We start from the raw sequence: 16573 nt of genomic DNA, 5'->3' as shown, positions 1-16573 counted from the left end.
GCGGGTAAAAGTATGAAGTGGCGTTTAAATTAGAGCAACGCACCCGCCACTGTGGCGGGTTGGCAATTTGAACAGAAGAAAAGGGGGGGAAAACTGCGCTCAGTTTGAACTTCTGTCCAGGGGAAGACTGACCGTCTGGAGTCCCGACTGATGTACATAATGTCCATGTCAGGCGGCCCTACGATGTCATAATTTAACAAAATTTATATTAAATCTAATTTTTATTGACTGCGAAAGCCCATTGGTTGATTTTATTGACGGACATTGGGCTTATCCAATGAATCTAGACACATCTTTAATAAATACTATCAGGGAGAGTTGTTGCCAAACTTTGGAAATGTTCAACATATGATTTCAAGAATGTTATTATTGTGTAGTTAAAGTTTGCCGTTAGTAATTACTTCAAATTAACTTATTGCCCTACAACCCTGTTAAGGTGTCCATGCTTTATGTTAAATTATTCTGTATATGTACATCTGTATGGTAAACTTATTGTCAGTAAATTGGTTTTCATAGAGTTAAGAATAAATCATAGATTTTCTATAATTTGCTTGTACTTGTGGGGTTTGTAATCGAAAGGGGAAAAAAAACAGTGGTTGGTGAAATGTCTGAGTGGCCGGTAAAAAATTTTCTCTACCAGCCACAGTGGCTGGTGGAGAAAATTTTTAATTTCCACCCCTGTCTGCTTAGTACTTATTGTTGTGACATCAGTTCCCCTGACCTTGGACATCACTGTTAAAACAGAAGAAAACAGAAATATTTGGCTGTAACATTTAAAGTATAACAGCGAGGCCAGAGAAGCCCTGGAGAGTTATGGCGGAAAAAGATAATGAACAAAACACCAGATGGCAATAAATCTTGAGTTGTTGTTTTTTTCAACCATTCCTGTCATAAAATTCAAGATCAGAAATTCCCCTTGATCAAATCCAGAATACAGAAGTAGATCAAACAGAATGACTTTACGCTACGGCCACAGTCCTTTGTGATCTCAACAACCACAGTATGTCGGGTAATCACTTCCTGGATGACACTGGGATGTTTGCTCATATATCACAACTACTGTGACTGTCTTTAGTTCTCAGCATTCTTAAGATTAGTTTTTCACACACATCTATAGTATATATATATATACAAGATTCATGAAGGTGAAAAGAAGTAGACAGATCTCTGCTCACCTGATAAAAAACGTTTTATTGTTCAAAACTATTTGCCCCAGGAACCAATAAGACTTTTCCTTCAAAGGAAGCAATAACCTAAATACAGCACAGTTCATGTTATGACCATGACAGCCCTAGCAGATATAGGAATCAGATCATCCAGGCAATGGCAGAAGTTGTTTGTGAGCATAAGGTTTCTCAAGTAAACAAATGCCTTGTTTTACCTTAGTAGTTAAGTGGCTTCAATCGGATCAAAACATCTACTGATGTCCATGATTATTTTATTAAATTACATCAATAGCAACTCTTTTGGAGTGTTCCTCCTAAATGTTAGCAGTAGTAGTGCTTTATTTCTGTGTTTAAACTATCCACTACATATTTATTGGATTAAAGCAACTTTTTAGAGTCAAAACAAAAAGTAGTTGTCAGAAAAATGGCAGTAGATAGATTTGCTAAGTATTAGTGGATTGTCAGATACAGTCCTCTAAATAATGTTTTGATAACTACATTTCTCTCTTGCTGTTAAACCGTCACAAATAAAGATTGATTAGGAATACTAAACTCAGACTTTTAGCTGCTTCCGTTTACTGTTGCTGGTTTCTACAATCTCTACATGGCTCTCCATTACAAAGTATTCTGGTGATATTAAGAGAAATGGGAGTGCTGTTGTCTGTGCACATCGGATCATATAAAAAGTTTATTTTTTGTTTTTTGATCATGAACATCAGCAGATATTTTGTTCCTGTTTCTTCTCTGAAAATGCTAGAAAAGCAGCAGGTATTATGTTTACCTGGATGCAGTGAGAATATGAGGACTTTGAATTTTGGTCACAAATGATCAATCAAGACTGTTAAATTACTGCAGAGAGCTTTGTAATCCACGAAAAGGCTGCCATTTTGTTAGGTCTCCAAATTATTGCTCTCATTTCTCCTGACTTCCCTGTTTTTACAGGGAGGATTGTTTACCATCAATGTTTTCGTCCTGGGTGGCCATCGAGCTGATCAAACGCTAGAGTTTGGGGTTTTGTTTGTGATTCAGCTATACTAAGATCTGATAACGAGTATCTCATTTGATACAGATTACGCCTGTCCTTGTAGATTTGGAGAATAGCTTAAAGTCTGACTTTTTAACACAAGCATCTTTCAAGTTTCAACAAAGCAAAAGCCGACAAAAGTGCCAAAGGTCAGGCTTTGTTGTTGATTAATGCCTTTAACATACATGTTACTCAGACAGAAGGAAAAGGCTCTATTTAAGTATATGTTTCTCAGAAGGGTGGAGTTGCAAGGTCAACAACAATGAAATATGGAAAAGTTCCCAAAGAAGTAATGAAGCCTGCACATAATTTTTTTATATCATTTTCTCATTCCTGACTTTGGTTGAAACTGTGTGTAGTGGTGAGATCATTACAGACTCTCTTGAAGGCTTTGACTTGCCCTCTGTCTGGGTTACAAGTCACAGTTGGACGATGGTTTGGATCAGTCATTTTGAGTAACTTGTACAAACATTGCTTAAAAGCAAAGATATCACAATTTCAGGTTGGAAATTGCCTCTAAAAGGGGTCAGTTTGGGAAGAGGTGTGGAAGATCAGCAGGTGAAAATAATTATTTTAGTCAAAGAAAATGATTTACACTGAAGTTACAGAGTATCTGTTCTCCTATAAAAACGGGGACTTCCTAGCCCTTAATTGAAGCACTTCCCTCCACACTTAGCTCAAATTGTGCTCCATGTACCAGCCTTAACAAATGCAAACACAGCCTTTTCTAGATCCTTAACCCTAAACTTAAAAGTCACCAGTTTAAGCTTTTAATGAATGCTAAGGACAAGACAGACCATCTGGGTGAAGGACAGGATTTACAGATGGGTCACAGATGTTTGTGAGTCGTTCTAGAGCATTACTTTATTTCAATGTGACCAATTTTACACGTCAGAAAGTATAAAACAATTCTTACGCTGTGCAGAAACAAATCAAATATTGAAATAGACAACCCAAATAGACGTCTGTACATGTCCTTCAAAGCTTAAGAGTCAGTCACATCTAAAGTAAATAATAGAAGCATTCATACCGCTCCAAACTTTTATCACATGTTGCCACATCATAACCAGAAAGGGATTATGCTGTGGAGGTAAGTACAAAACGATTCTGGGTGATAACCTTCAGCTTGTGTTGGAGTTTCACTTTCCAGTAGGACAACAACTCTAAAAATGCAGCCAAAGCTGCAATCAAATGGCTTAGATCAAAGCATATTTATGTGTTAAATTGACCGCCTCTGCCACATGTGCACCTCGCATTCCCTTCAGAGAAATACTTCACCGCACTCACCAAATCGCATTACTAGTTTCCTAAGCCCCAAAGCCAGCCAGATCTCTCACGCAACGAAAAGTTCCCATTCACAAAGCCAGCTGGGTTTGACTTCTAATCTGTTCTAAGCCACATGACTCCCACCTGTGCCCACTCTCCTGAAAAATTACTGGACAAAATGTTTGCTAGGAAAGACAGTGATGGAAAACTGAAACCCTGGAAGTGACAAAGATGAATCTAAACGCCACATAATATACAAGTAGTGAGGATAAACAGTAATTATGACTTTAGCACTTTGCATCGTACGCACTCGCACAGCACAAAAGCACATTTCTTTTTTTAAACTTTAATTACCCGAGTTGGGAAAGAAAGTTTTCTTTCCTGAAGAGAGATTCGACCCAAAGATTAAAGACGTGAAGTGGGGCATCTTTCCAAAACGTCATGTGAAAAGTCTCCCAGTCGTCTGAGGGACGGAAACATGCTGTTCTCTCTTCGCTGCTCCTCACTTGCTTTCAAAGTGAATGTTTTGGTGCGCCTCCACACATCCGAGGTCCATCCCTCCTTCCATCCTTCTTTCTCTCCCGGGTTATTGTTACCTTCTCTATTTAATTTACGTATACTGTAGCTACCTATAGTACTTAAAAGGTTGAATTGAACATATATTTTATGAAACCATCTTGATTTAAAGGGATGAACTTTTCTTCCATGTAGAGAGCAGAATGGGAAAAGACAAAAAACATCAAATTTGATTTTTCCTTCTATAGTTTGTTTAGTTTTTCATCCTCAGACATAAAATATGTGCCTAACGTATCCCTTGTGATGTGACAGAAATAGCATGAAATTACCAACATTTCCTTCAGCCACAAACTGCTGGGAAGAAAAAACAAGACGGTTAAATTTAAGAGCCACCACAGTGAGCGAAGCCTTGGTTCACAGGCAGGCTTTTTTTTTTTTTAGCCTAGATGTTGGTGTTGGACACGTTGTCAAGGGTCGGGGTAATTGGTTCAGCCTGTCTGGGTTCAGTTCAGACTTGTTGCGTCATGCTGCTTATTTTTGCCAGCCAGTGACAAAACCAGACAAAGGGGAGAAAGAGGTGGATGAATCTCTGAGTTGTAGTAGAAACATCTGTGACATAATCTCATATTTTAAGGTTCCTTGCAAAATAGTGGCGTCAGCTTAAAAAATAGTTTGATCCAATGGGTGGTTTTTATTTTTATTGTTTAATTTTAAATAAAGGTTCTTTGAGACATTTGATTGTTGGACAGTAAACGTTCTTCAGCTGCTCATCTCATAGGAAACAGTCAGCCCCTAGTGGCAGACCATGTGATCTGCATTTCACTATCAACACATTTTCTCCCTATCAATACAAATAAACACCTTATTCTGGCATATAATTATTTGAACAGATGAATGTGACACCTTAAAACATCTGGAAATTGTACCCAAGGATGAACTAGACTTGTGGGGGTCTTATCCTCCTGATCTCTTCAATGATTTCATTAGATTTTTTTCAAAATAAAGACTGTATTTTTTAGCATGTCAGCTTAAGCAATTGCATGTTTATCAGTTCTTCACCTAATTGCTTAAATTATCTAAAAAAAATCTCTCATTCTTCTTGGACTTATCAAATTGAAACAAATTTGATCATTCTAATTGACGTAAACTAGGGAATATTTCATTTGTATTCGGTGAAAAGAGAAAAAAATGCACAGGTGGTTATTGAGTTATTGTGTCATGCAACAATGACAGCATAATTATGTGATTCACATAAAAATCTTTAGATTATGAGAGATCCTCTGAAAAACCTGCAGTTCATGTTGCACAACTCAAATTAGGTGCAAACTCCATGTTTTAGAACCACTGTGCTAACTAAAATCCACAAAAGGTGGCAGTAACTAGTTATATTTAATAACTTCTTGGATGCTTCGTATTGTCACTGGATGTTTACCCTCTTTTAATATATACGTTACCAACTGTTTATTAGTTTTATAAATTTTACACTGAAAAAACTTATTTGGAAAAGGTTTTCTTCTGCCTGAATTTGTTATTTTGTAATTATGTTTTTTGCATATAAATATTCTTTTTGTTTTAGTCTTTAAAATACAAAAACTATACATACAACTTTATATTTTTGTTACTCTGAGGATATCATTTTTAAATATTTGATCAGCTGTTGTGATGAAGTATTCAGTACTTGAGTAGACCTTTTGCAAAATACTTTTTTACTTCAAAGAAATGCCACTCTTACTGAGGTACAAATCTTGGGTTCTCTACCAACCTCAGTTTTTTCTAGGTTAAATTGCTTGTATTAGAATTGAATACTGGACCCATTTGTCTTCTTGTGAACTGATAGCATGATCTAAAAGAACTGAACTGACACGTAACCGGTTTTTATGTTTGTGGTGGTAAACAAGCTGCAGATGTTTGTGTTCTTCGCATGCAACAAGGAAACACCTGGAGATGCGTACAGATCCGTTAAAACATGTTTTGTTGGCTTTAACCGCAAAGTCAGAAAGAGACATTCAATTCAGATAGCATGTGGAATGTAAAATTTAAACATGTATTGAACCCAATTAACCCGGTTTTGACTTAGGTTTCCTTCCAAGGGTGTCCAGAGTCTGTCCTTGAGGGCCAGCATCCTGTATGTTTTAGTTCTCTCCCTGGTTTAACGCACCTGTATCAAATGATGGCTTGTTAGAAGGCCTATGAAGAGCATTAACATGCTGAAAAGGTTGTTGGTACCACCAGGGAGGAAACTAAAATGTGCAGGATGCTGGCCCTCGAGGACCGACTTTGGGCCCCCGTGCGCTTAAACCTTAAGTTTGCATAATCAGAAGACATCAAATTAAACGAAATATCCAGACACCAAAAACTTAAGCCAAAAAATTGCAATAACATTTTTCAATTATGATTAAAAGGGTATTTAAGTTGATACCCTTGGTTAGAAAAAAGTATGATTAGATTAAACCATACTTTTGATTTATGCAGTCATAACAATGTTAGCTTGTTTCATTATGCTATCTAATTGCAAAACCAGGTTCCACATTAAATAGTTCTGAACCAAACCTTATCTTAAAATTTAAAGAAAAGATCTTTTATTTTAGCTTAGTCAGACTCCAGATTTCCAAAGGGCTTTGAAAACAAACCTAAACACTTGGTGCCATAGAATTCCTGCTGGCCTCAAAAACAACTCCCTACTAACGAGACTGAAGTAAATTTCATCCCTTTAAAATAAATTTCAGCTAGGACAGACACCAGAAAGTATCACAGTAAGATTTCAATATTTACCTTCCAAAGCTGTACCGTCAGCAATTCAATTCCCAACTGTTTACATTAGAAAGGACCACAGTGCTAACCAGGCTAACTGATTAGCTTCCCCCGGCATTTTTATTGCTAGGACTAGCAAGTAGCATCAGCTACTTTGAGGGCAACAAGTACTATATAAACCAAATTGAAAAAAAATCGTCTTTATTAAATAGACAAGGCAAATCGTGCGAGGCAAGACAGTAGTTAAACGGAAAAGTCGCTCTTATGAGGGGATGGGTGGCCCTTAAAAGGGCCTTTGGTTTTGCAGTCATTAACCAGCTGGCTAGTACTCTTGAGACTGAGAGGAGGCCTTCTTTCCCGCTTTCCCGGAGCTCGGAGCGGACTGACCGGTCTTCTTTGGCAGCAGCACGGCCTGGATGTTAGGCAGGACCCCGCCCTGAGCGATGGTCACGCCGCCGAGCAGCTTGTTAAGTTCCTCGTCGTTGCGGACGGCCAGCTGGAGGTGCCGGGGGATGATGCGGGTCTTCTTGTTGTCTCTAGCCGCGTTGCCAGCCAGCTCCAAGATCTCGGCAGTTAGGTACTCGAGAACGGCGGCAAGGTAGACCGGGGCTCCGGCACCCACTCTCTCGGCGTAGTTTCCCTTGCGGAGGAGACGGTGGACACGGCCCACGGGGAACTGGAGACCGGCACGGGAGCTGCGGGTCTTAGCCTTAGCGCGGGCCTTGGCTCCGGTTTTTCCTCTTCCAGACATCTTCTTACTGCTTCTTCAAGTAGCAGAACTGTAAAGGTAGTTCAAACGATAAGAAAAAAAAAGGTAGCGATGACCTGGATATAAACCTCACTTTGATCCCGCCCCTTACTGTGATTGGTTGCTATGGGCAGATAGTCTTAGTTCATTGGATCTGAAAGGTCAACCGCAATAGAAAATCAATAACAATTGGCCTATCACTTCTTACATTAGACCAATGGAGATGAGTGTTGATGGATGATCAAAAGCGATTGGTTAGTTGTTTCCCTCCTTATTGTCAATGGATGAACTGTTTGGGGTGGACACAAAAAACCAATCAAGTGACTTCCCTCCAGCTTTAAACTTTTGGCGCTATTGTAAAATTCCGCGTGGAAATAAATTCACTTTGAGGGCAACTCAAAAACTTATAGTAATTTTTAAAATAAATTATGTTCAGCTGGAAAAAATACGGCCTTTTTGTTTCATTTCTGTTTCCATTAAAGTCCAATTTGTCACTGAACTCTTGTTCACAATACTAAGTAATAAAATATTTTTTAGAAGTAATTCTGACGAATAATCATAAATAAATCCACACACCTGTGTATATATATGTTTTGCATTAAGAAAAAATATTTTGATTACAATCCTTCATCGGTTCCCTTTCCCCACATGTTAACATATTGCAGTAATGTATTTTAGTGGGATGATCCTTCTATGTTGTAGATCTACACAGAGTAGTACATATCTGTGATGTGGTATAAAAATGATACTTTATTTTATAATTTTTTCATATATTGTCCTTTATGGCCCCATAGCTGATGGAAAGGCTTTAAACATGACGCCTCATGATTTAATCTGAGCTCTCTTCAGTAAATACTAGGCTTTTTTAGGTGCTGGAGTATGCATTGTTTTGAGCACAAATGTCTTTGAGACATTTTCCTTACACAACACTTGTAAACATTACTGTAAGTTATTACATTTACATAAAATCCAAATAACAAATGTGGGTTATAAAAGGGTGTGTGGGGTTTGCACATTTGTGCAAGAAACTGTGTTACTCATGTTCCTATAAAGAGAGAAATATGCGTTACTGTTCTGTAATTACCTTTGAAATTTTACTTTTTCAGGGTAATGTACGAAACATTTTGGGGAATCCAGCAAATATTGGGGTTTCCAAACAAATTTAAAAAATTGTATAGCCTATTTGCTCTTTTAGCCTTTGTGTGAAACTTAACGTTTCTATTTTCACAATACAATAATTTAGGATGAAGGGATTGGAAGGAAAATAAAAAGCACATCCCATTATTCTCATGTAATTAAAACCACTATTTATAGTAAAGTGTGGTTCAGCAAAATCCAGAATCACTTGTTTTCTTACAAGAAACAGATGAACTGTGTTTTGTAGAATAGTGTTTTTATAAGGACTTTGAATGTTCACCACAGGGTTGTGACAAATGCATGAAGAGCAGAACACTGTGAGGCCAGGTCAGAATCAGAATGACAAGAGGTCTGAAACAACTCTGCAGAGGTGCAACAGCCAACGATCTCACACATGTAAAGAGACCTTCTCAACGAAAAGCATCAACCTCTGCTGAGGCAAACAAAGAAACGTCATTCACAGCAGGTTTGAAACAGAGATCTGTACCCCTCACCCACTCTAGCCTTGCAGCAACACCTCCTTCCTGTCATCTTCTGATAATAGAAATGGCCGGTAACTGGCTCCAGTGAGAATTTACATCTGATGAAATAAACATTGTTCTTTATTACTGGATGAACTTTGTTTTCAATAAGCTGTTTGTCAGTAAAAAAAGAAAAGTGAAATCAAAATCCCAAACTAACTCACTTTTGTCAACATGAGCTACTTGGTCACTAAACGTAAAGATACAGTATTTTAATGTGCATGTCTTCTGTATCTTAATGACCTGTAAAAATAAAACGCATGAAATATGTTGCAACATCCAGCATATTTTACTTAAATCATGTGATAGAAGCAAAAAGTAGTGCTTTCTTTTTCACAAGTAAAAATGTCCAAATTGAGACAAACATTTGTATTCAGCCCTTCAGAATCAATATTTTGTTGAACAGCATTTTAACTACAGGTTAGCAGCTTTTTACTTTGACTTTTTTGGATATCCTTCTTTGCAGTTTAGGCTTGGTCAGATTGGATGGAGAGCATGAGTGAACATCAGTTTTCATGTCCTGCCACATATTCTTTACAAATGGACTTTGACTAGCCCATTCTAACACAGAAACGTTTTCTTCTAAACCTTGAAAGGGACATTATTATGTGTTTTGAATAATTGAATAATTGTTGGCTGGAATTGAATAATTCCACACAATCATATAACAATGTTACCTACCGTTGTTATATGAATGAAAAAATATTGACTTTGTAACGGCTTAAAATTGGGCCTCTGTCTCTTTAACAAAGTATTGTTTTGCACATCTGACTGGTTGCCACGGGAGATTAAAGGATTTCTCAACTCATGAAAGAATCAAAGCAACACTCCAGGTATGTTTTTGATGAGGTAATAATATAATGTGATGCAAAGCTCAAAAATGTCAATTTTACACAGTACTGCCACTTTAACGAACTGAAAAGTTATTTTAAGCTAACATCAGATGAGAGATCATAAATTCTTGTAAAATTCTATATATGTATTATTTTTCAGTGGAGGATCGAGCAAAAATAAATCTTTTTTAGCTTTATATCATGTCATAATGTCTAGAGAGTTGCTTTGATTCAGTTATGCTGTGTGAGGATTCCTTGCATCTCCCAGTGGCAGCCATTCGGGGGTGCCCTAACGCCGCCTTTTCCCCCAAAGCTCCGCCTCGGAGCTTTCAGTCTCCAAGCCGAGCTTTCTCCCCCACGAAGCTCCCCTCCCCCACGGCTCCCCCACGTGGCTCCACCAAACTAGCTGCAACAGCAATGAGCAAACACCCGGTGGAACTGCGCATCTGCGGTGCTCAACATTCAAACCACTTCCCAGTCCAGTCCTTTGCGGATTAGAAAATGCCTCATTGGAGGAAATGCGTTCTTGGATGCGAGGGAGACTACCCTCTTTTTACGCTTCCCAAGGATGCCACGATTCGTCAGAAATGGTTGGACTTTATTTTTGGAGACTTCCCTCCTCCGAAAAAGAACTGGTATATTTGTGCGAGACACTTTACTGATGACAGCTTTCTAAACAAAGGCCTGTTTGATAAAGGACTGATAGGAAGATTGTCACTATTAGACCATGCAATACCAACCAGGCTTAAACCGTTTGAGTGGGGACAGGTAAGCGAAACAACAACTCCCATTGTTTTGCTATTATTTTTGAACGTAATCTTAGTTGTAACTAAGATTACAATGTGTATCCTGGAGCTGTCTTACTACCAGGCTGAAACGTCTTGTACTCGCTCCGGTTTGGGTCTTTACATGGGATCATGCGCATAAAGTTCAGCTATATCCAGATAGTTGCCATTTTATATAAAATAAAAACGATATTATACCATGCTGCTTCTTTGTAGGACAAAATACAGCGTAGCGAAGAATGGCAACTGCATGAAGAGGCTTTGTTGTGATGACGTGAAGAAGGGGGGAGGGAAGTGGGGGGGATTAGAAACGGTAGGAGGTTCTTAAAGAGACAGTGGACAATTTCAAGGCGTTAGATATTTTCCTTCAACTGCCCTTATTTGACGAGGCTAAAGTTGGCTTCCGATTTGGGAAATGGCTAAAGAGCGATTCCACTTAATTTTCACTACCTTTGATCGTTTTTAATCTGCTCTATAAAAGTACAACACCTAGACACCATTCTGCACGGATTGCAAGAAACCAAGTTTGTGATTTATGAAACCTTTACTGGAATAAAGGGTGATTCAGCACTTCTTATGAATCTGGATGACACTACTGTGATGAAGAAAAAAAGAGAAAGCAGAAAGTTAAAAGTTGAAATAACAACAAATAATGCAAATTTCAAAGAATTCAATTGTAGTGTGTTTCAGATGCTTAAAAAGTGCTTAAATTGCCCTAATACCATCCTTTCGTGAAGTTTCACAAATCAAATAAAGATTTCACTAATCACAAGCTTGGTTTTAAATATTCTGCAATCAGTGCACAATAATCTAGTCCAGGTTTGAAGTGCATAGTGGTTGTAGTGAACAGTTACGTGGGATGATTGCTCTTCAACCATTTCTTGAATCAGAAGCTGCAACCGGAAGCCAACTTCAGCTTCATCAAATACGGCGTGGTTGAAGAAAAATGTATGACAACTTGAAATTGTTCCCTGTCTCTTTAAGAGCCTCCTTCTCTTTCCAATGTATTGCGTCATCAATATATTGTTTAGCTATGATTACTGTTGTCGTTGGTATTGTTTTTCTTATTTGGTAAGATGTTTCGTTTGATTCTGTTTTCAGTAATTGGTGCATAGGCCCACCACCTGTTTCTCCCCTGTACACAGGGCACACCTGTCTCCAGATCGGTTGGGACTTCCTGTGTAGTAGAGATGAAGTCCCAAGGAACATCCACAACACCACAGACTGCAGAAATTGGTATTCAGTGTATGCTTCTGACTCCCACCCTAGATGACCAGGACAGCAACGGCCCTGAAAGTGATGAGGAACCTGAGACTGATGAGGAGGACCCGGACTGGGCACCTGGTGCAGAAGAGTCTGAGGATGAGGACTTGTATGTTGGTTTCATAGACACTTTTCAAGTAAAATGACATTTCTATTATTAATTTATCATCAATACTACTAATGTAATATTGTTGCATCTGTTCTTACTAATGAGCAATGTTGAACAGACACAAAAACTTATTGCTTAAGAAATACAATTCTGCCTTGAAAAAGGTTTTGGGAAGACAAACTTGCATGATTAGCGTGACTAATATACATATTCAATGTTGTCCCAGCACTACCTACAATCAATTTTAAACAGATTTATTTTGTATTTTTTTAATGTTGCAGCGACCTCGAAGACGTGGCCGAAACCTGCCCATCGGCGGAGCGTAAATTCATTGTCTTTGAAAGTTGTTTGAGGACGCTGTTCGCTGTGTGTGTCGTCTGCTCCGGGGCCTGCACAGTGACGATGAAGCAGATCATGGGCACCATGGTGGCCGTGAGCAGTGTCTGCAAGAGGACAGACGGACACACCCGGGTGTGGTACAGCCAGCCGGCCCACAACAGCATGCCGGTGGGCAATTTGATGATGGCGGCAGCCACCTTATTCAGTGGGTGTTCACCAACAATTGCCCTGAACCTTTTCCGACACATGAGCGTTGGAATCTACAGTTTGAAGACGTTTTTCAGTCTGCAGCGCTGCTATTTGGTCCCTGCTATTCAAAGGGTTTGGATCACCAAGCAGCAGGCCATGATTATGAAGAGAAAGGGAACGCCACTAAGACTGGGCGGAGATGCTCGCTGCTGCTCATCAGGGCATACAACCAAGTATGGCAGCTATTCCTTAATGGATATGAATACTGGTGTGGTGCTCACCACCCGTCTAGTGGAGGTATATTCTTTTTTTTTATTCAAAATGACAATGCCTATGTAGAGGAGACATCATCAAAAACTATATCTATTATTATGCAGAAAGACGCCTATTACTGCAACCCAGAAAAGGAAATAGAACGAACTTAGAATCCAGAAAGAAATCTACCAGAACAGCAACATTTAGTTTTTATTATTACTTATAAACTGTGGAGTACTCATTACTTTTACAAATTTAGAGCACAAGTCCAGAGAATATACTTACTTATACTTATCTAGCAACCCAGAAGTCCAGAGTATACTTACTTACTTACACTTATTTAGCAACCCAGGACAGGGATTAGAACAAACTTAGAATCCAGAAAAACTACCTTAGCAATTACTTTTTAGACTCCTGTTCTTCCAGCCCAGAAAAGAAATTAGACCAGAGGATACTTACTTATACTTATCTACCAACCCTGAACAGGAGTGCCTAGTTTACATACTTTAAATCAACATTAGATTCTTTTTCTTCTTTTGCTCTTTCCTTTGGTTTTTTATTTTGTTTGTATTTCATTTTAATTCCTGTAAAACACTTTGTATTGCCTTGCTGCAGAAAATGTCCTATATAAATAACATTACCTTTACCTTTATTATGGATTATTTCCAATCTTCTTCGTGTCTTTCAGTGCAATGAAGTGCAGAGCAGCGCAGCAGTGGAGTTGGAGGGCCTGAAACAGGGGATCCGCTTCCTGGAGCAACATGGCCTCACTGTAGCTGAACTCATCACAGACAGACATATGCAGGTCTGCAAATGGGTCAGAACGGAAAAGCCCGACATCAGACAGCGGTTTGACGTATGGCACGTTTCCAAGGGTGAGTTCTGTGGTTCAAAACAAATTTGATAAGCAAATGCTTTGTCCTGAATACTGAGACAACATTGATGTGATTCAACCAGTTGCTATTGACACCCAAAACTAGTTGCTCACATGCAAAAGGTGGACCATCAGCGTAACGGCAAACCATTAATGTCCTGATGGCCGATCTCTGTTCTGATGGAAACATCACATTGGCTATTTTTTGCAGGCATCTTCAAAAAACTCGTGGCAGTGGCCAAAAAGCCAGGCTGTGCTTCAGTGGGGCTGTGGGCTCAGTCTATCTCCAACCATTTGTGTTGGACAGCAGCCACCAGCGGTGGAGACGCAGACATGGCTGTGCAGAAATGGACTTCTGTGGCTCGTCACGTCTGCAACGTCCACGAGGGCCATGGCGACATGTTCCCGCGGTGCGAGCACGGACAGATGAACAGACAGTGGGTGGAGAACGGTGGGTATTGCAGGCAAATAATGCAACTTTCATATTATCAGAAAAAAATACCACAGCAGGTGCTTAAGTGCTTAAAGAGTAGCATATAAAAGATAGATATGCATGGCTGAAATGGTTAATCAGAATAATCGTGGTAATTATTATTAATAATTGTCTGAAAAAGTTGTAATTAATTGTTAATTGGAGTATACAGACTCAAACGAAGCCATTTTGCTGAAAGAAAAACATACTGAAAGCAGTAATTAAGCCAAAACTGTATAAAAACTATATGCATAAATAAAGCTTTTTGTAAATGTGTTCTACCCAGAACTCCTAAGTAGTTTTAGCTTCATCTGATTGAAATTCTGTAAAAATGAAAAGCTCCTATTATGCATCTTTTGCTATCCAATTATTAATCGGTTAGTGCAACAATTAGTCTATTAATCTACAAATGATCAAGTGTTCACTATAGGAATGCTCTGTTACTGCATTGTAGGCAGTAAAATGTTTATTTTCTTATTTGAAAAAGGAATTCAATTACTTGTTTATTTGCATCTTCATTTATTTCCAATATTGTATAAAATAAGATTAATGGCTCAAATGAAAAATCTGCAGAATGTGCCAAGTGTTTTAGCCGATTAATGATCCCAATAATAAATTACTACACCGATCTTTAGTTGCAGCCTTACATTGAATGGATTTCCATTAAATTCTTACTATGAGCTTGTATAAGATCCCTAATGTCTGCATGTTGTGTGTCGACAGGCAGCAGAGCACAGAAAGAAATCCAGGCGGTTATCCTGAGCTCCAGGCTGCTGGCAGACGTCCGTCAGCTGTCCCCTCCAGAGCAGACGTCGTACTTGCAGTCTTTTCATAACGTCGTCTGCTTCTTCGGAAGTAAACAGGGGCATTTCCTTCGTCCCTCACTGGAAGCAAAGTATGCTCACTGTTTGTTCGGACAAATGAATAGATAAGTAGATGGGTAAATAAGAGCAGATGGTCATTTTGTGAATATGTTGCTTGAGAAAAAGTAATTTTATATACAAATGCATCTACAAATATTAGAATATTATGAAAAAATGGAAACTAATTCTTGTAATTTAGATGATTTTTGCTTTGAAATAAAAAAAAAATTAATATCTGATTCAACTTCTTTATTGTATCCTAACTTTTGTGAGATGTACCTGTATGTTTTGCTTGCAGACTGATTTTGGCAGCTCTTCACTTTAACGAGAACATGGCAAAGGAGCAGGCCTGGAAACAGGACAGGGCTCAGCGGTGGAAGGTGTCCTATCCAAAGTTTAAGAAAGGTGGCGCTGTGGTTCGGCCTGTGAAGGAGTCTGACACATACGGTGAGTTTAATTCTTTAATTTGCAACAAGATATCCAAAGGAAAATCTTGCATGAATCATTATTTGGAGCTTATTTGTGTGTCTGCCACATATGGTAGTCAATATTTTTTTTATTTTTGGGAATATGATTTTGACTTTTATCCATAATGCTTCTATTGTCCTGTCATTCCAGACTATGTCAGACACCTGATGGAGCTTGTGTGGCAGATGCGGCTGGAGGTTCCCTTCTATGAAGACGTAGATACAGAAACTTCTGTTTCTTAGCTCTGGCTGTGCGTTTAGGGTCGTTGTCTTACATTTGTTGCCAGCTTAGATCAAATTTGCTCTTCTAGTACTGCTCGTTTTAAACTCTATAATTTTTCCCATCAACTCTGACCCACTTCCATAACCAGGTTAACGAAAAGCAAGTCCAATGCATGATGCTGCCACCACCATGTTTTGCTCTTAGTGCGGTGTGTTCAGGGTGATGTGCTGTGTTAGTTTTCCTTCATAAAGGTCAGAAAGTTACATTATTGGCTCTTATTACATTTAAGGTATTTTGGACTTTTATTTAGGTTTATTAGAGTAATGGGGGCTGAATACAAATGCTGGCAATCGTTCACATAATTTTGTAGCTAAAAAGTTGCAAATCTACATGTAATTTTCTCTACGTTTCACGATTATGCACATATAAAATCATGTTAAATCCTAGAAATGCACTTAGGTTTCCAAGTAAGTGAAACCTTATTTATATATCATCTCTCAAGACACAAAATCAGAAAGTGCTTCACAACAGTCAGTAATGCATAAAAAAGACAAATAGTAATAATAGTAAAGAAAAGAAAAGCAGATTTAAATGTGTTTCTAACTGACTTTTAAAATAGAACTGGAAATCCAGTTTTGCAAAACTGCTGCAGTAAATTGAGAAAATGTAAAAAATTCTAGGGTTATTAATACCTTTACAAAGCACTATATGTCCCAATAAACAGCATTTACTGTTAAAAATAAAATAAAATACAAATTCTTTCAACGAAAAA

The 16573-nt window shown here is 38.4% G+C and overlaps 3 protein-coding genes across 3 annotated transcripts in view; 1 reads left to right on the top strand and 2 right to left on the bottom strand.

The window, feature by feature from the left end:
• The window catches only part of phldb1a (pleckstrin homology-like domain, family B, member 1a), a 35712-nt gene extending 31570 nt beyond the window's left edge, over positions 1 to 4142 (bottom strand). Inside the window, exon 1 of the mRNA XM_032576730.1 lies at positions 3811 to 4142. The gene's annotated coding sequence lies outside the window, so the exon portion shown is untranslated. The remainder of the gene's footprint in view (positions 1 to 3810) is intronic.
• Positions 4143 to 6907: 2765 nt separating this feature from the next.
• On the bottom strand, positions 6908 to 11023 carry h2ax (H2A.X variant histone). The gene is made up of 2 exons (XM_032576306.1): positions 10946 to 11023; positions 6908 to 7502 (listed from the first exon to the last, which is right to left on the bottom strand). The coding sequence occupies exon 2, from the start codon at positions 7472 to 7474 to the stop codon at positions 7046 to 7048; it is 429 nt and encodes a 142-aa protein (XP_032432197.1). The 5' UTR covers positions 7475 to 7502; positions 10946 to 11023; the 3' UTR covers positions 6908 to 7045.
• Positions 10335 to 16565, top strand: LOC116728304 (uncharacterized). The gene is made up of 8 exons (XM_032576305.1): positions 10335 to 10730; positions 11893 to 12119; positions 12401 to 12944; positions 13591 to 13777; positions 13988 to 14227; positions 14972 to 15143; positions 15410 to 15558; positions 15730 to 16565. The coding sequence occupies exons 1-8, from the start codon at positions 10464 to 10466 to the stop codon at positions 15819 to 15821; spliced, it is 1878 nt and encodes a 625-aa protein (XP_032432196.1). The 5' UTR covers positions 10335 to 10463; the 3' UTR covers positions 15822 to 16565.
• The last annotated feature ends 8 nt before the right edge of the window (positions 16566 to 16573 follow it).

The sequence above is a fragment of the Xiphophorus hellerii genome, chromosome 11, assembly GCF_003331165.1.
Source record: "Xiphophorus hellerii strain 12219 chromosome 11, Xiphophorus_hellerii-4.1, whole genome shotgun sequence".
Taxonomy (NCBI): Eukaryota; Metazoa; Chordata; class Actinopteri; order Cyprinodontiformes; family Poeciliidae; genus Xiphophorus; species Xiphophorus hellerii.
This window is presented reverse-complemented; position numbering and strand designations above follow the sequence as displayed.